Source organism: Typopeltis vanoorti, chromosome 17, assembly GCF_054136105.1.
Source record: "Typopeltis vanoorti isolate ZY-2024b chromosome 17, IOZ_Tvanoo_1.0, whole genome shotgun sequence".
Taxonomy (NCBI): domain Eukaryota; kingdom Metazoa; phylum Arthropoda; class Arachnida; order Uropygi; family Thelyphonidae; genus Typopeltis; species Typopeltis vanoorti.
Genome location: NC_143565.1, coordinates 2,079,123 through 2,102,565, shown reverse-complemented (window position 1 = coordinate 2,102,565; position 23,443 = coordinate 2,079,123). Strand labels below are relative to the sequence as shown.

The 23,443-nt window shown below is 41.9% G+C and overlaps 1 protein-coding gene across 6 annotated transcripts in view; it reads right to left on the bottom strand.

Annotated features, from left to right (window-relative positions):
• LOC150097093 (monocyte to macrophage differentiation factor 2-like) overlaps positions 1 to 23,443 on the bottom strand; it is a 66,995-nt gene that overhangs the window by 5,851 nt on the left and 37,701 nt on the right. For all 6 annotated transcript variants that reach the window (XM_090407209.1, XM_090407210.1, XM_090407208.1 and 3 more), the window contains exons 2-3: positions 11,769 to 11,850; positions 8,019 to 8,176 (exon numbers count right to left, since the gene is read on the bottom strand). In XM_090407209.1, the coding sequence (XP_090263335.1) occupies positions 8,019 to 8,176; positions 11,769 to 11,850 (240 nt within the window). The remainder of the gene's footprint in view (positions 1 to 8,018; positions 8,177 to 11,768; positions 11,851 to 23,443) is intronic.

Genomic DNA, 23,443 nt, shown 5'->3' with positions numbered 1-23,443 from the left:
TCTTTAACATAATATAATATAAAAAGAAATATTACACAACAAAGAAATTTTGGATTCATGCTTTTAACTATATAACAATTAGTATAAATGTAGATTTATTTTACATATTTATCCGTCTTGCTTTGGCCGCCACAAAATTTTTAATGATATCTTTAATGTGTAATGAATCCATAATATTATCTTCAATTGATATAACTGATAAATCCTTTAAATGCTCTCCAGACATTGTTGACCGCAAATAATTTTTTATTAGTTTCAGTTCTGAAAAACTTCTTTCCCCTGATGCTACGGATGTTGGTAATGTTCAATAAATACGCATCACAATCGCAGTATTCGGAAACGTGCCGGTTGATTTATTTTCATATATATAATTTAAAACATCCTGAGGATGTTTTAAATTATATATATGATTATAAATTATAAAAATATATTATATAAATTATAAAAAAGAGTCAGCTGAGGAGCTGACTCTTTTTTTAATAAAACATTGCAAAGTTTTTAATTCCTCGAATAAAGTCATACCGTCAATATAGCGATTGTCGGAATCTTGATTGCCGCTCAGTTTTAAGTGCAAACCTTTACAATGTTTCAGTAAATCTTCATCGCTCCAATCTTTTAATTTGCTAATGTCTCTTATAACTTTAAAGTCCTCTCTACGTTGTTTTAAGAGTATGAATCTTTCCGTGACTGAAGTTATTGTCGTGTCTAAAATCGCGAAGAAAAAATTTATTTTAAAATTTTGTTTAGGATCATGCGTTGTCTCATCTGATGCTTCGTAACCAAACATCTTTTGCGAATGTCTGGAGCAACAGGATCAATATTAAGATCGTTTGCTACTTCTTTTGAGGTTCTAATAATATTTTCAAAATATTGGTCTGTTCGGCGAGTATTTAATTGTATATTGTTGTATACTTGTTTCAACATAGTCAAGATTTTCTGTAATTTTTCCTACATCAAATGTCGGATTCTGAATTATTTTGCTCGCAACATTTACGAGACTTAAGATTTCGTACCAAACATGAACAGAGAAAATAAATGTAAACGAATAAATCTTTGAAATTAAGTTGTCCGTCTGAACTCTAGAATCGATATCTTTAGTTTCGTCTTCCGTAATATCAAAACGAGCCTGGTAAATTTCCTTGATATTATTTTTAAGGCTTTATTGCTTCTACTTTACTTCCCCACCTAGTAGCAGAAAGTGGTTTCAAACTTAAAACACGAATGTTTTCTTAAAGTAGCCCAACGCTTCACAGATATTAAAAAATCATTATATAATTCCTGTATTACCCCCCAAAAAATTACGGTTTCACAGGATATCTTAGTTGCATCATTAACTACCAAATTTAATGAATGAGCAGCACACGGAATTAATAAAAGCCCTTGAATTTATTTCAAGGATTTTTTTCTGCAGTCCATTATGTTTGTCTCGCATATTTGAACCGCTATCATAAGTTTGGCCGCGTAAATCCGAAATGTTAACATTCAATAATTTTTTATAAATTGAAATAGTCCTTGCCCAGTGGTATCTTCTACAGATTGAAAACCAGAAAAATGTTCATGAATTTCTGCTATATTTGTATCTTTATTTTGATTAGCAAATCTAATAACAACAGATAATTGTTCTGTGTGGCTTATATCAGGAGTAGTGTCAAGAATTAATGAATAATATTTCGCTTCTTTAACCATTTCTAAATTTTTTTTATTTTATAGCTTCAGAAATTATACGGATGATTTCATTTTGTATTTTATCACCTAAATAATGAGCAATGTTCCTTTATTGGGATGTTTGGATGCGATGCGAGTGTTCTGCCATTATCGAATCAAATTTAGCGACAGTTTCTACTAACTTTAAAAAAATCGCCGTTATCATTTTCAAAAGGTTTTTGTGAAGAACCTCTAAAAGCTATACATTGTCTTGATAAATATTGTGTTATGTAGATTAACCATTCTATAACAGATTGCCAATATTTTTTCTCAGTTTCGTATAATCTTTGTTGTGCGCAATCAATAGTGCGTTTCTTAATCAACGACATTTTAAGATCGCCGTATTTTGAACAGTTTTTAATGTGCGCGGAACTTGTCTCGTGTATTTTTAGTATATGACTCAAATGTTGCCTGATTTTCAAACTTAGCAAAAATATAATAGACGTAGAAAGTACTTGCAAGAGTTGCCTCAGTCTTGCACTACGTGCAGGCGCAAACTTGACATATTTGTCTGTTTGCTTACTTGGGGAAAAAGGATTAAAACCTAGTTTTTAAAATTGCTTGGTATCTTTAATATATAATAGATGTACTGTACTTACTTTATGTGAATAATAATCCAAATTCACAAAAAATTTACTAAACAACAATAAATATATTTTATAAAACAAAAGGCAACTGCGCAGTAACACCGTAACGCACAAAATGAAATGATGCAAAAATACACCAAAAAAGTATCAAGAAAGGGCCAATTGCAGAATGTGTAAACAAAGATCATCTAAAGGGTTTTATAGCTCATAAATAACCTGTTTATTAATTTAATTCGAACCGCGTCAGCCTGACGCGCCGATAGTCTATCCCACATATATACGGGATTTTTAGCTCATTAATATGTTTATAATTTATAAGCTATTACCTTTAAAATTTTATTTGTCTATCAAAAATCCAAAAATAAGTACACAATTAAAATCAAAATCAAAAATTGTCCAAAGTCACTTAAACATGTACACTTATGTGTATATGTTTAAGTGACTAAATATTCAGACTAAATATTTTTGGATGGATCAGTGTTTCGGAAACTTGAGATATCTGTGTACCCCTTCTTCAATTTTCATTGTTACCAAGTACCTTTTCAAAATACCCCTATCAAAATAATAATAAATAAAAACATATTTCATTGTAAATGTCTGTTTTATTTGAATTTAGATGTACATTTCAACAAAAAAAAAAAAGATTTATTTTTAATAGAACAAAATTTATAAAGATACTTTACATTTTTACTCAATATAAATAATTGATCATCAATGAGGAGTGAAATTGCTTATTTCTATATCCGCTCTCTTTTGTGCGTTTTATAAATCCAGTCTTTAACCAATGATCCATACTTAACAATTTGAAAGCTAAACAAATTACCGTATTTACTCGACTATAACTCGCACTTTTTTCCCAAAATTAAAGCTAAAAAATCGTGCTGCGAGATATATGCGGGGATTTTCGGAAACTAAAGTTTTCAGAAAAGAAAACTGAAAATGGGTATGACTTACCAAGAAGCTTCTATTCTGCATCACTTCTTCTGTCCTCGAGAGCGGTTTCCTTGTGTGCCATCAAAGTTATCTACCCAAATAGAGTCATCTTCTTTCCCATTATATCAAGCAAAAATTACCAGTAATTTAAGACTTGAGATACGTAATGAACAATCCTTGACAAATTACTAATGAGAAGCGAAAGATGCGCGCGATTGTAGGCCAGTATAATAGAGAAAAAGCCACTATTAAGAAGCGCATATGATTGGTGCGGTACTAACAAAAGATCGCGCGACCAAAACAAAACAAGCTGACGATTGAATTGAAATGCTAATTCTCTTAAACCGATTTCCATAATATCTGAAATGCATTCACTGTATTTATATTTATTAGTTTTAACACGTTCATGACGGGGGGGGGTAGTGTCAAGCAGAAAACTTAGCTTGAGTGTATATAGCAGTTTCTGTTGGAGGGAAGATGCGATTCATTAGTTAGTGTTTATATTCCCAGTTGTCTGTAATTGCACTGTTTGTGGAGAAATATATTACACAGTCTGCAAATGAGGTCTGTGAACCTTATCCAGTGACCTGATAAAACGAATTGGTTTTCGTGTTTCTGCAGTATAATGGCTGTTGGGGATGGCGTATTGTTTACTGCAGGGAGCGAGTTATCGCTCCCTGCAGTAAACAATATTTAATAAGCGGGTTCCTTCAGTATCTAATAAGTGGGTTCTAAAATGTTTAGTTTTAGTATGTATGGCTATAATTTTTTATTAATAAAATATAATAAACACATATTTAACTGTCAATGGGAAATGGCGCCTTTTTTATTTGGTAAACTAAACGCTGTATTTTTGTAAAATATCTTGTTGCCGTAATACGGCTGAACGAGCGCCCTTATTAAGCAGCGCCGGGCGGCAGGCTGCCTCTATGCTACATCCTGTCGACGGTACTGGGCAAAACGTAAGAACGAACTCACGGCCTGACTTAAACTAACCATTTCCACTAAAAATATAATAAACAATCGAGAATATTTTCGCTGAGTCGATGCTTACTCTGTGAAATGAAATCCGTGGTAATCTTGATAACGTTTCACTTCAAACAAATTATAAAAAACCGGCGACATATCAAGTTAAAAATAGTTAGATTATTAAGAATTCATAATAATTTGACTGATTTTAAATTTCATTTTTATTGCATTAACTAGAATTTGTAATTGCGATATTTATATAGTACGATATAATTCAAGAATAGAAAATTTATATAGAATTTTTTTATTATTTCCCGTGGTGAAATGGCGCCCCTCATCTTCAGACGCCCTTGTGCGGGACACAATCTGCACAACCGCACGGCGCGGCCCTGACTGCAGGAGTGACGGTCGCCTTCCGTCGGTGGCCTTTTCTCCGATCCCATTACGCCATCCACAGCTTACACGACGATCCGTTCTTCAAACTGCGAACATTTCGAATTTCAACATCGCCCACCCTCTTCGGGAATACAACAGCGAAGTTACCACGGAAAACGCAAGTTTTACTTCGTAAGGTGACGCGAAAGCAACGACGGGACGACGATCGACACCAGTCACTTTTACTCTGAGGCATCGGGGTGTTTTTTTATCGTTTTTAATTGAATTAATTCGTTTTTATTTATTTGCTTGAAAAATCGTCTCGTGCGGCGGAGACTGCGAAATGATCTGAAGACGAACTTGCGCAAAAAAGTTTCTCGTTTCTGTGGCTGCTTACAGTGATGCTGCGAAAGGACCCGAGAGATGCTCTCAAGGAAGAGGGTGCGCGGAGGAGGGGGGGGGTTGACTCAAGAAACGCAAAAATCGCACGCCACGTGGCGCACAATCGAAATGAAGTCGAAATGCAATTCTTCGAGCGCGTGGGAGTGGCGAATATTCGCCACACGGCGAAGCATCTGTCGGTGCCTCGCTGAATTGCGGAGGGAATCGATGAGCGGGATTAAAGCAGATTCGGGCTGTATCAGAGTGACCACGACGCCGGGGTCATAACCTGGACTATAAGGCGCCCTTCCAGGGGAGAAGAGAAATCTCGCATCTGAAGTTTCTTCGTCCAACGCTCCGCTGAGAAGACTTCGTTTGGATTCCTCGCTACCGAAATGCGGATAAAAATAGACTTCCGACGCAGCTGCCGTCTCGAGTCATCGCAGAGCAGAAATCTCGAGGAAATGCGTAAAAAGAAAACGAGCCAGACGGTCTCAAGATGAAAACAGGGGGGGATCGCACTCGTGAAATTTCTAATGCGGTGTGGATGCGAATCTCGGTTTACTCTCTGACCTCCCACAGGACTGCCAAAAATAATCGGCCTTCCCTCCTAGGAGCGCGCATTTATTTCCGTAAACGTTACAATCCATCATCGGTCGTTTTTTCCCCAAGTTTTGTGTTGTAGTTAAAAAAAAATAACGAAATGAATAAAACAGAAATGTTCAAAACACGACAGAAATATGAACGTTCTGCCAGGGAGTGTCGGAGAAATTTAAACGGAGTTCACGATGCAGATTATAAAGCGATCAACCGCAGTGGAAGGAGAGGTCAGCATCCTTGCGCACATGCAGGCGAACAAGAGCCATCTCAAATCTTGACAAAAAGCATCGGAATCCAAATGAAGAGAGCCGATGAGTGTCGCTGTTTCGCGCTTTATGCGTACGAGAGGATGCTTGACTACTTCCCGACCTCAATAAATTTCAATGTTCGGAAAAAATTTTTCGAAGATTTTGCTGATTTGGGCAGAAAAATTATCTGGCAGAGGATTAATGTCATAACAGAAACACTAATTATTATTATTATTATTATTATTATTCGGTAGAAATGTTACTGTTTGCTGTCGCGCTTGTTTCGGTGGGTCCTTCCCGACAAACGAATATTTTTTTGCCAAATCAGTGCGCTTAACGTATTTATGGCGAAGTGGAGCGCGCATGATTAATGTCCCCTTATCTGTTTACAAGATTTCTTGTAAGTAGACGAGAAGAAAGCAACGTGTTTTGCTTGTCTGTTAATAAGAAAGCATCTCGTCCGATCTTCCCCATCAACAACAGAAGCCTCCGAGTGTCAAACACGGAAAATGTTCTGCTACTTTGCGCATCGCAATATTTCGTTTATTTTTTCTAGTTCGCATCTGAATTGCTTTATTGTAAGGGGTTTAGTGTGGTGCGATACGTTAAAGTTAGGCCTCCGTCCTGCAATGTGCATTCCAACAGTGACGTAAGCAGCGCTCTCTTTATGACGTACGAACTGAAATTACGTAAAACACTTTGGAGATACTAATTGGGTTCTCTATTTATAGTTTTCTATTCCGAGCAGAAATATTTGGATGGGGGGGAGGGGAGAGGCTTCAAATTAAAAAGTTTGCTCGCGTCAAACCAACTTTTAGAAGACGAGCGATTCCGATGGTTGGCATTTCTTCAACTCGTTCGGAGCGAAAATTAAGCCGGCGTCATCCGAGAAAGCCTCGATTCCGCTTTACTTCACACAAGGTGGGTGTTCAGTACAATTTGTCCCACATTGGAAACATAATCTATTGTAAGCTTCATTTTGTAGTACAAAATGGTGACCAATCACGTGTGTAACGTAAAAGCAGCAGCTCGTCCAGGGTGCGATATGCAAAAAGTTATGTCATCGTTATGTGCACATATGAACTTTCATATTATTATAATATAAATAAAAAAAAGGAGAATTTGTACAGAGAAAGTTGCACAGCATTAATTAGGAACAAAACCAAAACAAAGCAGTTAAACAAATCAAAGACACCAAGAAACCGCATTCCCTGTTCAATCCCCGATCCAAGGGCAAGCAAAGAAGTCCGCGTTTTCGCAATCTTCCGTTTCTTTTCTTTTTCTCGAATCGCCTTTTGGAATTCCTTTCTGCGGTTTTGAACTTTTCTTTTCCCTCTCGCTCAAACATTTTTCCAGTTGACGCTGATTGCGTCGACATTTTTTAAACTTTTTTACAGAAATGCACGTTCGTTGAAGTGAATTAACTGCGTATGCAGCCATCGGGTCTACACGATGAATTCCGCTCCCAAAGTGATCGAGAGTCCTCTTCAGACATTCGAGCACTTCGTTGAAAAAAAATAATAAAAATAAAAAATCCGTCTTGATCTCACATTTCGCGTTCTCTCAACGCACTTCCGCTGTTTTCGCTAAATCCGCAGTTCCCCGTCTTTTCTTCGAAATGCCTCTTCGTTGTTTTTTCTTTCCAGCATGGCCATGGTGCATTCTTCACTCTTTCCCAGTGCGCCCAATTTCGTCAAATTCAGTTGCGTATCCGTAAAGAGCATCCCCACTTAAACCGCTTTCTCAAGAATTTTACTGGAAGGGGAAAATCTCTCTCTCTGTGTGTGTGTGTGTGTGTGTGTGTGTGTGTGTGTGTGTGTGTGTGTGTGTGTTGGAAAGAGAAGAATATGCGTTTCCAGGGCCCCTGACATCTTCCTTCACTCAGCTGATCCCAGGTGGAATCCCGCTGGGACACGCGTAAACGAAACTGAACGCGTCACTCAGAACGCAGCTGGCTGACAGGTGAGTGCCAATTAGAGGTCACGCAAAGGTCGTCCATAGCGTGGCTTCATCTCGAAATAAAAAGTAAGAACTCGGTTCCTCATCGCGTGCTGTATTCCAACGCTTCCCGCAATCATCGCGGCGACCTCCAAGCTGCTTCTGAGGACCTCCCTCTCGCACTTCGTGTTTGTCCGCCTTTCGAATACGAGCACAAACGCCGCCGTTTGCAATGAAAATAAAAGCTTCGGGGGTCGAAAGCAAAGGAGGTGAAAATACTCACCCGAATCTGCGAACGTAGAACACCGAGTGGAACATGGTAGAGACGGTGAAGAGCGCCACCAGGGAGATGCCGTAGATGACGGCGCTGAGGTACTGGGAGCTGCTGCTGGACTGCCTGATGAGGAACACCATCCCCACGAGACTCGGGACCACCCACAGCTGTAAACAGAAAGAAAAAACTTTTTAAACGAAAGATTAAAACTGTGAAATCATTTTGGGTGAAAGGTGACGTAGGCAGTGAGGGGGGGGGGGGGGGGGGAAATGTTAATACGATCACCTCATTCAAAGAATGTCAGATTCCCCCCCCCCCCCATCCTCTCCACTGAGAAAATCATGACCGTGGATTCCTTACGAAAGTCCTGCGTACGCTACCGTACGAAGCAAACAGTAAAACAGCAGTGTCCGACGTCATCAACATACTGAAGATGCAAAAAGGTTTGTGGACACTCTCTGGTCAGTTCGCCGCAGCGACGTTTAACCTCTCAAGCATTCGAATGGTTCACGCAGTTCGGTGGTGCGTCCAAGAGTGCATCGGGATTCAGTGCGTCTGTCTCCAATTAACCCATCGGTGGAGGAGTTTCGAAAACATTTTCGAGGGACGTGCGAACATCTCGTGGATCAGTTGGTCCTCACGAGCGGGGGAAATGCGTGGGGAGAGGGGAGGGATTAAATCGCCGAGACAGTGGATGCTGCTCTCCTGCTGGGGGCAACAACGATGTTTTGCGTCTCCTCGCTGAACAGCAGGAGAGCGAAGGGGAAAAAGATTTCTTGAGGTCGCCGCGATCCAACGGCAAACGGAACAGACACACACACACACACACACGCTAGAACAGTCTTCCTACAGTGCGGTACGCGCACCCCAGGGGGGTGCGAGGCATTTCTTTTTTGTTTTAATTACTTTCTTATTGTCGCTTGTTCTTTATTTTTTTGAAGATCTCAAAAATCCGAAGGAGTTTCGACATATTTTCATCGAAGGTTTAAATTCAAACAGCTCGAACCGCGACTCTTCGTCATTTCTTAAGTTGTCACTTTCTCGGCGATTGCTTCGCCAACCCTGCATTTTCAGTCCTGTCGATGTCACGCCCTTTGTCGGATATTCGCTCATCCGGGCGGGGATAACAGCGATGGTGTTGCTTTTTTATGAAATCTGGAAGTTGATGATTTCGTTAATATTAAAATCTCCTTTCGTGTTTCGTGACCCCTTTAACGTGGATCGCCGGGAAGAAGCGGAGGTTTGGAAACGCGAAGGAAATAAAAATGACACGAGAAAGAATTCTGAACCTTGTGAAAGGTCGCCTTCGATGTTCCGCTTTTTTTCTTTCTTTCTTTCTTTTTCTTGTGGAGTGTGGGATGAAAGAGACGGCGATCACACCCGACTCCGCTCCACCGCAGTTAGTCGGCTTTCGCGTGGAAAAGTCCTCAGTCGACTGGCGGGAAGAAATTTTCTTGGCGAAACCTTCGAGCCGGAAACGGCTTCGTAAATCAGCAAAAAGTCTTCTCTCGTTTAAGCGATCTCAGTCCATCCTCACGAGGTGAACGATTTTCTGTATTTCACGTGGAACGCGAAATTGCAGCGGTGGCAAAAGGTCGACTGGAGTCGGCAATCAATTCGGCGCACAAAACCGATGGCGGAAATAACGAGGCGCATTTCGAAAGTTTGCAGGAAAAAACTTCCCGAGTATTTCACGGAATTGAGAACAATTCTATTAAGGGATATTTCGAATCGTGTTGAAACCAGGCCCAAGAACCCTTCTCGGCCGGAAGAAGGAGAACAAACTGGCTCCAGACGGGATTCCCGAAGCCGAAGTCATTTCGGCTGCGCGTTGATTTTCCGAAGAACAATCTCCTGCCCTTCCCTCGCATCGTGTCTTTGTGAAGTTGGGTTTTCTGCGCTCGTCGACCTCTCAAAACCAAAAGGGAAACCATCTTCTTGACGCGCAGTCCCTTCTACGGCCCAACCCCAGACGCAACCAAGCTCACTTCCGCAAAGAGATCGCTTTTTTGGTTTCGACACAAAATTAAAAGTGTTTTAATTAAAAAATGTCGGTAATTCGTTACATCGTAATTTTTTTTTTCATGTCGGGCCCATCCACAGGAGGTCGGGTGGTCAACCTACAGCACCGCGTGTGGGTTGGGGAAGGAGAAATTTGTTGACATCCGATTTGAATGACGAAATCATTCGCACGTGAAGGAAGCGCCTTCTCCCGAACTGCCTGAAAAGCGTTAACCCCAGCGACGCCCAAGTTCCGAAAGAGCTACGAAAGCGGCACTGAAATTGTGGGATGGGCTACCCTCGACGAATATCAGAAGGTGGGTTCCTTACCCATCGGTGCACGAGGGGGGGGGCCCTTAAAAACTGCCGACACAACACCAAACTTGAGCGATATCGTCCGAAACAGTCCGGTAACTTTTTCGCAAATGTGTCGGTCATCTTGGCTCCGCACCCCACGGCGGACTCTCAGTTGATGAGAGACTGCGGGAACATTCGCAATCGAATGCGAGAGAGAACTTCCAGTTTTCTTCACAGACAGAGATTTTTGATTCTAAGCTTCCTGTAATAGTACGTTGAACAATCCTACTATTAAATCAAATCACGTGGGTAACGCAAGAGCAGCAGCTCACCCAGGTGGCGATATGCAAAAAGCTACAAAAAAAGTTCTGTAATGCATTTTCATTATGTGCACATTCCTGCAATATTCTTCTTATGATCACATAAAGAAATCGCAGGAGAGAAGCTAATATGGGCAGAGAAGGTTGCGTCACATTAATTAGGAACAAAATAAAATCATGCAAGTCTCGCGAACAATAATTACGATAATTAATGAAGGAAAATGTTCACTCATGAAAAGCATCGACAAGAGAACGAAGAATGCAGCGGATCACAGCAACGACCTTCTTTAATGTACGGGTGGGTCAATCACAAACATTTTCTGAAACTGAACGGGGGCTCTCGCTTTTATCGTGATTTTTCGTTGACTCTTTAACATTTGGTGTGTGTGTGTGTGTGTGTGCGCTCGTTTTTTTTTTTTTTTTTTTAAATAGTGCAATTAAGTGTTCATCCGCGTTGACGCCGGTCATGAGGCTATGCGTTTTCGTTTAACGTTATTACTGCGGCATCGGAGTATTGTTATGGCGATACCGAAATGGAAAGTTTAAAAGTAAGGAGGGAGGGGGGGGGAAACAGCTTCATAAGTGAACGATGACCCCCGTCCATTGTCTTCCCCCATTTTTTTCCCGAATGGGCATTTAATAAATTCGTTTCCAGAAGGGATGCAAATATAGCAGATTTCTTGTGCCTCGTGCACGCCGCCATCCCTTTTCTGATCCTGGATGCTTCATTTTGAATCTCCAATTCGCTTTCAAATGATCGAAACGATTAAAACAGGATTAAATCCAAAACGAGTTCACCGACTCGCGTGGTTTGTGGAGGGAGAGCAAATACAGCCAGAACCTGCTTCGTGTGCGCCGCGTCATCCAGAACGGGGAGGGAACAACGGAGTTTACCCAAAGTGAGTTGTTTTCTTGCTCGTGCAATAAAATAATTGTTTTCGAAGAGCCTTTTACGCCCCCCCCCCCCCCCGCTTCCAGAGGAACGCAAATTTTGTTTCTATTTTGGGAAGCATTTTGCGGTTTGGCGCACGTGAATGGGGTGGGGCAGGGGGGGTGAAAAATGTTTGGGTTGGCGAATTGCGTTCGGGAGGACTTTGCTGCGCTTTCGCTGCATTCTAATACGACAAATTCGTTTACTTACCGCGTGAGTGACCACGTTGGCCACGTGCTCCACTTCGGTGGGGACGTACGGCTGGTTGCCATGGGCACGAACGTTCATGTACCTGTCGAGAGAAAGACACGTCGGTAAGACAAAACAGATGCCGCACTCGGGAGCCATCTGCGATTCTCGCGCGCTGCTGCAAGGGTCTCTCGAAGAACCCGTGCCAAATGCCAGTGAGGCGCGCGCTTATGTAGTGCAGGGAAAGCAAACTCGGACGGGGTTTGTTTGTTCCGCTCATCGAAGGCGCATTGAAAGCCGACACGCGAAGAGAAGTTCAGAAGCAAACAAGAAGAAAGGGCGATGCTTGCAGATGTCCGCTGTGTCCACCGCACCGTAGATTTCACGCACGCACAGCGAAGAAACTGTTGACAATCTTGGACAATCAGGCTGTTGAAGTTCTCTTGGATCAGCTGGCGGGGGAACACAAAGCGGGGTTTACTTTTCGCAACGACGAAGACAGTGGGAAAACAGCTTTCGATGTTGGGACCCCGTTTATGGGGAAAACGCGGGCAATACGACTGACCTTGATCGGAATCTCCTTCTTTTCAATTAAGGCTCGCTAAGAGAACAATTCATTCATTTGCACGTGCTCAGCTCTCAAATGCGCTGCTTATAGCGCGTCTCCCACGCGAAGCATCAATTAGCAGTGCCCGCACGACTTGTAAATGTCGAGCCCGTAGCGTTGCCGACGAAGGTTATCTTCATGTTGCCAAAGAGAATTCCCGCCGCTTCATTCGCGTGCATCCCGAAAGTCATCCGCGTGGCACGCGAGAAAAACTTCGGAGAAAATGATTCCTTCGGGTTGCTCCCGACACATGCGACTGCTATCCACGGGGCTGGGAGTAAATCCCTTTTCCATAGGAAATGCGCGCAAACGCGGTTAAAAACTCCTCGACTGTCTGCGGAAGTAGGTCCCGAATTCGGATTCCCCAGCAATCCGAATCTTGATTAGCATTCAATGCATGCGCTCGTCCTCATTTCAAATCGAATCAAAAAATCATGTTTATTTGTAAGCTTCCTTTAATACTACAAAATGTTGAACATCACGTGTGTAACGTAAGAGCAACAGCCCATCCAGGTTACGATTTGCATAAAGTTACAAAGTTGTATGCAAGGCATTTTCATTATATAACGTATGTACAATCATATAATATACATATTATTATAATATAATTGCATAATAAAATCGCAGATAATAAAATTTCATCATACAGAGAAAGTTGCATTACAATTAATTAGGAACAAAATAAAACAAAGCAGTTAAATAGCATTTAAATTTTACGTTTCACACATGAGACTGGATCTTTGAACACAAATATGCTAAAAACCAATAATTTATCCAATTAGTTTGAACAGAGCTTCCTCATTTCTGTGGGAAAATAAATACTCTTTGATCAGAGTTTTGTATTGGTTTGGGTTGGTTTCATTTCTTATTGTTTGTGTTGAATACTTTTGGCGCTAAATAAGTATAATGTTTGTGTGCTGCTTCTTTATTTGCTTTTGGAACTAAATATTTTAGGCTCTTATGTCTACTAAGGAAAGCATCTTGTTTGATATTTACGTGTTCGTTGTCGTTTTTTATGAATAATAGCACCCTATAGACGTATAAATATCTAAGGGGTAGTATGTTTAGTGTGGCGTATTTTATTTATTACACATCGCAGTATCCTTGTATTTGTTTCTAGTTAAGATTTGAATTACTTTAATCTGAGTCGAGACCAAAGGTTTCCGAGTAGTGCGATACATTCCTCCCCAACTCAATATACCAAATTGTTGTGTGCTTTGAATCCAGGGAGAATATAATATTCTTAGCATATTTAAATTTGAGAATCTGTTTAGTAGTCAAGTCTGTTTAACATAATCCTTACTTATCTTTAGAGGAACCTGTGGCATAGTATAATTATTAAAGAACACGCAAGTCCACAGTAATAACTTTTAATTAATTTAATTATGGACATCCTCCTTAATAGAACGTCTTCTGGTACCTTATCTGCAAGCGTCTTTCGAAAACCCACCTTTACTGGCAGATACATTCACAAAACGTCTGCTCACCACCCGTCTCAAAAATTTGTCATTCTTAAATCTCTAATTCATAGAGATTTAAAAAATTTAAGTTTGCTTTTCTCCAGAAATCTTACAACAAGAACTTTCCATCATTAAAAAGTTAATGGAATCGAATAATTATAACCCCAATCAAATCCAACAGATACTTGACTTTTATGTTCCACCACCTACAGTTTCTTCAACAGTCCGCAGAGTTCCTATTCCGTACATTCCAGGAATCTGAGAACCTATAGGTAGAATTCTGAAAAGCATCAATTGATTCTGACGTATGTTTCTATCAACAAAATTTCTTCTTTATTGCCTTCTACAAAAGATAAACTTTCATCTCTGTCTTTGGCTGGCGTTTACCAAATACCACGTGAATGCGATGTTTCTTATTTTGGACAAACAGGCCGTTCTGTGGAAAAAAGATTTAAAGAACATCAATATTATATTGATTACAACAAACCTCAGAAGTCTGGTCCAGCACAACACAGTAGTACCACTACCCATAATATCCAGAGGGATAAAGCCATTCTCCTCCATAGATGCAGGTTCAAATAGGATCGCCTTTTTAAAGAAAGTTGTGAAGCTATTTTACACCGACCGAATTTAAATCGAAATGATTGTCTCTCTCTCTCTCTCTCGAAGATCTGGGAGACTTTTATTTTATGTAATCATAAAAAAACCCAATTATCTTAAATATTAATTATTTATTAATTTCTTTCATTTCCTAGCGCGCGACAACAATGTATTTTAATAGGTGATCCACCGAATGTTCGTTACTTGTATTCCATTCCTATAACTGTTTGTGCACTGAAGATGTACTCTTAGTTTCAGTATGAAATATCTGTACCTTATTTATTAATTAAAACGTATTACTGTGGACCTACATGTTCTTTAATAATAATCCTTACTTTCTTTACGACATCGGTGATATGCGGTTTCCAGCTTAAATTCCCCTCAATTTTTAATCCCAAGTGAGTTATTACACTGACTTTTTTCTATTTCCTCGCAGTTGCAATTTGAGTTTGTCCGGCAATTCCAATCGTGCAAAATTAATTGTGCAGCGAAGTTCATTTTGCTAGTTGTGTTTGGCAAGTTAATTTACAGATTTAATTTTTGAGACATTCAGACTGAGTTTGTTTGACTGGAACCAATTTCTTACTTTCAAAAGATCAGCATTCATGATGGTTTTCATTTGTTCGGCTGTGTCCGTAGAGAAAATGAGTACTGTATCAAAAGTATTTATTTTACTGTTTAGTTTAAGATTGCGGAAGTCATTGATATAAATATTAAATAAAAATGGTCCCCAGACAGCTTCTTGTGGTACACCGCAGTCTACTGTTTTGGAGCTGCTATAGCTGTTGTTTATGTTTACAATTTGTGATCTGGCATTTACGTAATTTTTGAACCAGTTTAGGGCACTACCTGGTGTTCCTATGACTTCTACACAGAAGCTTTGTGAATATCTAAAAATACAGCGAATGTTAGCTTATGTTCGTCAAGGGAGGTATAAACCGTGTGTGTGAGGTTCGGTAAAGCACGTTCTGGGCCTGAACCCAAATTGATTCTTTGAAAAGAAGTTGTTTTTGTCCAAAAATTTCACGAGTCTAATATTTCTCTAATATTTTCGAAAAGACCGGTAGAGGGGAGATCGGTGTGTAATTTTTCAAGTTATTTTTGTTTCCCTTTTTGTAAATAGGTACAACTACGGCTTTCTTATAACTGATGGAAGCGTGCCTGTCATCAGCGATAAGTTAAAAATGTACATCAGGGGTTCCATAATGTACATTTGGCATTCTTTCACAATGTTTGTGTTAATCCCATCGTATCCTGAAGTTTTTCGGGGTTTATCCCGATCGAAGGACGAAGCCGAAAGTTCGATCTCAGTTCTTCGTCTGTGATGAAGAACTGAGATCGAATCAGCTGGAGGTTGCCGTCGGCAGTTTTCTTCAGGTGGGCGGTTTAGAGACAGGAAGGATCGTTCCCGACAGGGGCAGAGACGGCCGTTCCCCCCGAGCCTTCTTTAAGTCGTTTTTAAAGAAAACAAGGCGAACGAATGCTTCTTAAAATGAAATTAACGCACGCAAACCGCGTATCCTGTCGACCCCATGCGACACTCTCATACGCTCCCCGCTTCATATCTGGGGGTTGCATCAGAGAACGTGCATCCATAGTGGCGATTTGTTTCATCCACCTGTGCTACTCTTTCATAATATCGGACGGCGGGGTTTGAGCTTTGCGGAGCCTTCAGCGGATTTCTTGTTGTGGGTTATCACGATCGCGGGAATGGTCCGCTGCCCCGAAAAAAAGGAAAAAAGAGCCCTTGATGTGTACCCGATGTGCAAGGCACCGGACCCTTCCCGACAGTCACCAATTCCGTTTTTTGATTGCTAATCGGGGTGATTTGTTCGCGTGGATGCGTCGCGTCCGATCGTTGCAAAGAGTGGAGGAGGATCCTCTTTTGCCGTGCGAGGTTTCCTGTAAGCCTAATGAAGAAGAAATCTTTCGCTACGAAAGAGCGACATTTCGCCAGGAGAAAGTCGATGGGAAGGAAGCGTGAACTTCCTACAAACGAATCTTCTCTAATTCCAACCACCGAAACGGCGGTCGTCGACCTTGCAACTTGTCAAGATCGACACAAAAGATGAACTTAAAGCTGCAGAAAAAAGAACTGCTTCGTCTCACGCCCGTTGTCATTCGACAGCAGTTCGCTGGAGCGGAAAATAAGCTACGGGGTGCTCAACAAAAAAAAAAAAAAAAAAAAAAAAAAAAAAAAAAAAATCGACAAAATGATAATTTAAAGAAAAGTGTAATCCAGCATTACTAAGGAAGGAAAAAGTGCGTCTTCGTAAACAGCCGCATGAGAATCACGGCTAAAGCAATATTACTGAGTTTGCGAACCGCAACGGAAAACGAAAGGAAGACACTCACTGACCGGGACGAACACTGCGCACCCGCAGGAGAGAAGCCGCTCGAGCCTTTTAACCCTCTCTCTTCAGAAGAATGAAAGTCTGTAAATGAAAGAAATCTACGAGGACAATTCTGTCATCAGAGAGGGGACTACAAACCCCACCCTACTGGGTCTATTAAAAATACGACCCTAAGCGATGCCGTAAAAAATGCCAGGATCTTGGATTCCTCGACTGCGTGCGAATGTGGAGACACCCCCGCTGCACTCGCAGCATCACCGCATCAGGAACTCCTACGGATGGCTTACGTGGGGCGCAAGAGACGTTCATTATCCTTCGGCTAAGCGAGGGTTTTCCCGCAGTCAACCGATTTCGTTCTCGCCAATCTAGAAAACATCCCACTCCACCCCACCCACCTGCTGGAGTGACATTTCTCGAACAGGCTCCGTAAAATGAAACCAATGCGGCTTCGAAATAAAGTCGCCAGCGTACCACACCACAAACGCGTGGCGCTTAGGCGGTCAACCAGCTTCCAAGCCCGCCACACATTTGAAGCGAAGAAATCGGGTCTCGCACGACTTCAAAGCAGAACCTCTTAGCTTGCAGAACTAAACCCAAAATCTTAACACAACGCTCCTGCAAGACGGACGGCGCTTTGACTTGACAAAAACGATGAGCTTGACTTCATGCAGACTCTCCCTGAAAAGCAAAACAACCATCGACACCATAAACAGACCCCAACGACAACTCAATCCACAAAACTGACCACCAGAAAAGATCCATTGGGGTCACCAAGGCTCTTCATCTTCAGGGCAGCGGACTATTTCCTGAACTGTGATACTCCCGTCCATCCCACTGACGATGTTGGGAAGGTCCTGCCAAGAGATTTTCAACTGTTTGCTGATGGCGCAAAACGATCCAAGATGCCACTGACGTACAGCATTTACGAAGCGATTTTAAAAGGCCGGAAGGGCGGCCCATTCAATGTTAGTAAATGTAAAGTTATACACTTTGGCGCCGTGAGATGCCCACAGAAGATTAGGGCGAAAGTGAAATTTATTAACGCTGAAGAAGTAGTAAAAATGAAAACGGCAATAGCGACGATGCATAAGTGTTTAGAACAACACAAGCGATAATCACAGATTAGTAAAAGTAATACTACCTCTGTCGTAACAAAGTATTCTCTAATTATTTTCCAAGTGGGAAGTAATGTATACATTAATAATAAAGTAAAGTCTTAGCAATAAAGAACAGAAAAATGGAAATCGATCAGAAAGAACTGTGTAACTAGGGGCCACAGTGTCGTACTGCTTACTATAAAAATACAAATGAAGGTGACACTAAAAAAATTAAATGAGTGCATTTATGAGAGCACACGAATACATACAGAAAATAACCGAGACTTCATATTCCTAAAGGGATTTTCTATAACATCCGTTCAAAATAAAAGTCCACATTATTTAGTCCCACGAGGTAATCTTCTTCTGAAAATGTGTCCTCTGATGTTGCTGATTTGATTTCCTTTGGCACTTTATTGCAGCTGCTTGTTGCGAAGTGCTCAGATGATCCGTGAAAAATTTCTTTCTTTGCCTTGGGAACCGCCTGCAAGTTTTGGCCACAACCTAAACCATACTCTACATCAGTGCTTCCCAAACTTCTGGATGTCAGGGCCCCCTTTGCAAAAATTAAAATATTTCACGGCCCCCATTGAAAAATAAATCGTAATAGAGAGACATATTATTAGAATATTTCAATTCAATACAAAACATGCACAGCGAATATCGCAAACATCAAATGCAAATATTACATTTTTAGCATCTTACATGCACACTTAGTCTTAAAACATTTTAAATTTGTTTTCATTATTTCACGGCCTCCTCAACAAAACTAAAGGGCCCCAAGGGGGTCAGGGCCCACAGTTTGGGAAGCGCTGCTCTACATGATATACAGAAAACTTGACAATGTTCTTTCTTCCATATAGAATACAGTTATGGAGATCAAGTTTCTGTAATGGCAAAATGAACAGTCCCTGGTTGAATATGCGAAGTGATGGCTGCAGCTCTCATCCTTCTGTTTTGTATTCTTATTAATGGAAGCAGATTGTTGTAATAATCTCCATCCCGACACGTGATACCAAATTGCAGCGAAGAAATGGTGGGATTTTGCTTGGAGCAATGACGAATAGAAAGTTAGAGTTCAAAGGTTAAATTATGAAAATTGCAAATACAACTCATAGGATAGTTGCGACGTTGAAGGGAACCTTGACACGTGAGGATGTGGAAGCCATTTGGTCTTTTTTTAAAGGCCTTGGCACGACTGCTGTGCGCACATTTGGTGTCCAACGGGATAAAGAAGCTGTGGAAAGGGTGCGAAGAAGAGTTACAAAGATTATATCTCGACAGTAGCGCACTCTGGATTTAATCTTGGGGGGGGGGGCGAGTTGAGTAGACGATTCGAGAATACACATTACTCATCACATACGACCTATGACCGAGCATCTGCAATGATCGCTAATTCACAAGTAGCACAGAAATAGAAGACACGACGCAACATAAATTAAAAAAAAAAAAGAATTTTAATTAAGAAAAGTTTTTGGAAATTTTTTTAGTGATTTTTCCTTTCTGCTTGGGGGGGGGGGGCAGGGTCCCCACTGTATCCGGATTATAGGATTCAGATTATGAGGATTACAAACTCTGTCGGTTCTAGAGATGACGTAAGGGGTGATATGATAGAGGTTTGGATGGGGTGTTGTAGGATATCATCTGATGAAATTTTCGTTATATGGAAGGGAAGGGGAATCCGTGGAAGTTAAGTAAGGGGGAGGGAGGTTCAGCTAGATGTTCTCTCACTCTGACGTGGTGAGTCGAAGTGAAGTATGACAGCCGGTGTGGGTGACGTGCGACCTCCTTCGACGAGTCCTTAACTCCCTGCTGGTCTCGGATAATAATACGAACATCCCTCTAATACACGAAGATAAAAATAAGAAACCGCCGAAAGGTAAACCAGCAGCAGAATTATCCACGCGCCATAAAAGAACCCCACAGGCCTGAAACGGATTTATACATCACCCCTGTTGGTATAAACAGCGACCACCCATGGACGCGGCGTTCTCTCTGAGGCCATATTAGCCGCTCCACGGGAAACCAACGAAATAAATGTCAGCAAATGTCACGTCCTGTCCAAAATGCAACACGATTCGTGTTGAATTCAAATTCGTGGAGGAGGAGCGTCGTCATCTCGTAGCTCTGAATCGCACCTCTCACGATTACGTCTAAAGCAGTGTGTTGATGTTGCGCAATCTAGTTTCTGACTTGCGGGAGGAGTTTCCGGGATGGAAACCCTACTTGCCCCAGCCGAACATCATCGAGTAACTCGGAAAAGGAAGAAGAAGAAAGTAAAACTGGTCTTATGACGGTCTTTTTTCGGCACGATGGAAGCAAAAGCAAGAGACCGAGGGGGGGGGAGGGGGGGTACCGTGTTCAGACATAAACGAGTAATCTGGATATTCTCAAGGTTAATTCAGTGAAGATTTTTCCACTATATAAGAAGAGCCACACTGGGACAGCGTAAGGAGGTGGCAACATTAAGAAGTAAATGGAAGGCATTCGCACAGAAGAAGAAATTCGACTTATCTTGAAGAGCGGAAGTAAATAAGACTTCAAGGAGTCACCTCTTGACGAGACGCCCATGTGCAAAAAATTCCAGAGCAGGGAGGCGAGGGACCGATCGGTATTAACTGGAAACGTCGTGACAGGAGTAGCCGGAAACGCCTCGCGCAACACGAGGGATGCAACAGAGAAATTGGATTCCTGGCGCAGCACGAAAGCGCGTGCTGTCATCCACGTTTGCACAAACGACATCGCCAAGAATCGTCGGTTGGATATTTTAACGAATGTTTGGACGTCCAATCTTCTTTCCAGGCGAAGAAATTCCAGTGACTTCGTCGTAATCGAAAACTGCGGTCGAGGGCAGCACTGCTGAGCAGCGCGAGAAATGTCTTCGATTTCTCTGACATTGACTTCGGAAAATGCTCATTCGGTTTTTTTTTTTTTTTTTTTTTTTTTTTTTTTTTTTTTTTTTTTTTACCAACATACGAAACATGCCACAGGAAGAGGGGGGGATATAACAGACCTCGTGCTGCCAAAGGAATTTCTTACATGAAGGAAGTGATCGCAATGCTCCTTCGTGGGGTCGGTGTTATGAAGCAGCCGCAACGGTCAAGCACGAGGGAGAAACGAGGAGGGTCTCGAAGTTGGGGAAGGAATTGGAAAAGAAAAGAAAAAGGTGGAAATGAATCGGCGCATTGGGAGACGGCAGAGGAAGAAGATTCACCAAATTTCTTAATTTTTTTAGACGTTTTTCGAGGATCGCCTCAAGAAATTTTAGGAAAAATCGAAAAAGAATGACGAAAACGGGCTTCGACCTTTTAATGGAGAAAACCTGTGGAACGCGATATTACAAATCGTTCTGCAAATAAGTCAATTCAATAAAAAAAGAAAAAGCATTCTCCCTGTTCCCCGAAGGTGTTTCCCCCCTGATTACATCTAATGCAAGTTCTAAATGTTCGGATGCTCCGGAGAATCCCTCCAAGTTTTCGCGGAACTCACTTCAAGAAACATCACGAATTAACAGGTGGATAACAAGTCTGTCTCTCTCTCTCTCTCTCTCTCTCGCATCTCCGAATTCACGCACGTGCATGAATAAATGCTAGTTGCTGACAGCAATTTATTCGCGATGGTTAAGCGAATATTTTTTTCCCTGAATCGAACCCGCCAAAGGCTGTGAAATTATAAAACGACAGCGCCCTCTGCGAATGTAGGATTAACAAACAAACAAACAAACAAACAAAAAGGGACTAAAAATGGAGTTGCTTTTATCAAGCCAATTCAGGCCTCCAGTAAACAGGGAGGGAGGCTCAAGCCACATGATGAAATGCAAATATTAAAATAACTGCGAAAGAACCCATATATGCATATACACTGCTTGGAAAGAAGTTTAAGAACACCTCATGGGCAAGGTGCATCGCGCCTTGTAACGAGTCACGTGTTTGCAGCCGTCATAAATTAAAGGAACACGATGCTCTCGACAGCGTCCGGGTGACATGGCCGCGAGAAGGGAACTGACGGAGTTTGAAAGAGACGCTGTGATAGGATGCCATCTTGCAGGCTCTTCGGCAAACTTCGGCCATCCCAGGTCAGCAGTCAGTGACACCATCCTGAGACGGAGGCGCAGGGAGTCAACTGGTCGTCCACGCAGGGCAGTGGACGACCCACCATACTCACCGAAGGTAACCGTAGGGTGCTGCGAAGGATGATATGTAAAAACCGTCATTCGTCGGCGGACACGTTGAATGCGGAGTTCTGGACATCGATTGGAAACCAACGCCAGCATTTTCGGTGGTCCCAGGAGCGATGAATCACGCTACACCTTCTACCGAGCAGATGGATGGATGGATGTTGAGTGTGGCGGATGCACGGCGAATGTTTCATACCCTAGTACATAACCCCGACCAAAAAATTCGGAGGTGGCGGTGTGATGGTATGTTCCTGTTTCTCCTGGTTTGGCCTTGGACCTCTGTTTGTGGTGACCATTGAACTCCGAGAGGTATTCTGAGCAATGCGATGCTTCCTAGCTTGTGGCGTTTCCACGGAACTGACCCTCGTCTCTTGCGGCAAGAAAATGCACTGTCATAAGGCTGCTGCTATAACTGCGTGGTCCATGGGCATGAACGTCGCCACGCTTAACTGGCCTCCACAGAGCCCTGATCTCAACCCTACTGAGCATGTGTGGGATGAACTGGAGTGTCGGGTGAGGTCAAGTGATCTCCGCCCCATAACAGTCCAGGATTTCATTACATGCATACAGGAAGAATGGTTCAAAATTCCCGTTGATTGCTATCGTGTACGTGTGGAAAGGAGGTCCTACATCTTATGAAGGTGTGCGCCATGACTGTTTGTTCCTCACACTTCTTTCCAAGCAGTGTATATAAACCACCATGTAACTGAATGGGGCTCCAGCAGTAAGTGGGATAAATCCAATTAAATACAGAAGGGAAAGACGTTCAAATCGATGGCTTCGGTAACGGGAGGGTCACGAGATTACTCAGAAATCACAGTTCGGCTGAAGAAGGACATCCGAACGCCAAGAAAAATTATGAGCGAAATCGCAACACGATTTTGTGAGGATATCAAGCTTCGTTACTAAGGGACTGCATGCAAGAAAGTTTTGACATCCCTTATTTGGATTTTAGTGCTGTAATCCCCCCCCCCCCACACACACACACACATTATTTACAAAGCGGAGAAATGTGGCATTAAGGGTAACACACTGAAGAAGGCGAAGAGGAAAAGACACAAAGTGGAATTAAATGGTTTTGCCTCAGAATAAACTTCCGTAACCGAGGGGGGGTTTCCAAAGGGGTCCATAGTGAGTCTCATCAAGCTTCGGGAACTTTGCCGCTTCCTCCTCCGACAACAGCAGTTAAGCCCATCAGAACAGCGCATGCGACTGTAAAATCCTTACGTCTGAAAGGACTCGATAAACTCGAGCAAGTACAGAGCGGGGGTCGTGTTTTGGGCGGCTCTTATGAAATAAAAGAGAAAGAAAAAGTCAGTGACAAGACGAAGAAGAGAAAGATTCAAGGGAGGTTCGTAAAGCTGGTCGAGAGGTGAACGAGCTCAATCGGAAGAACTTTTT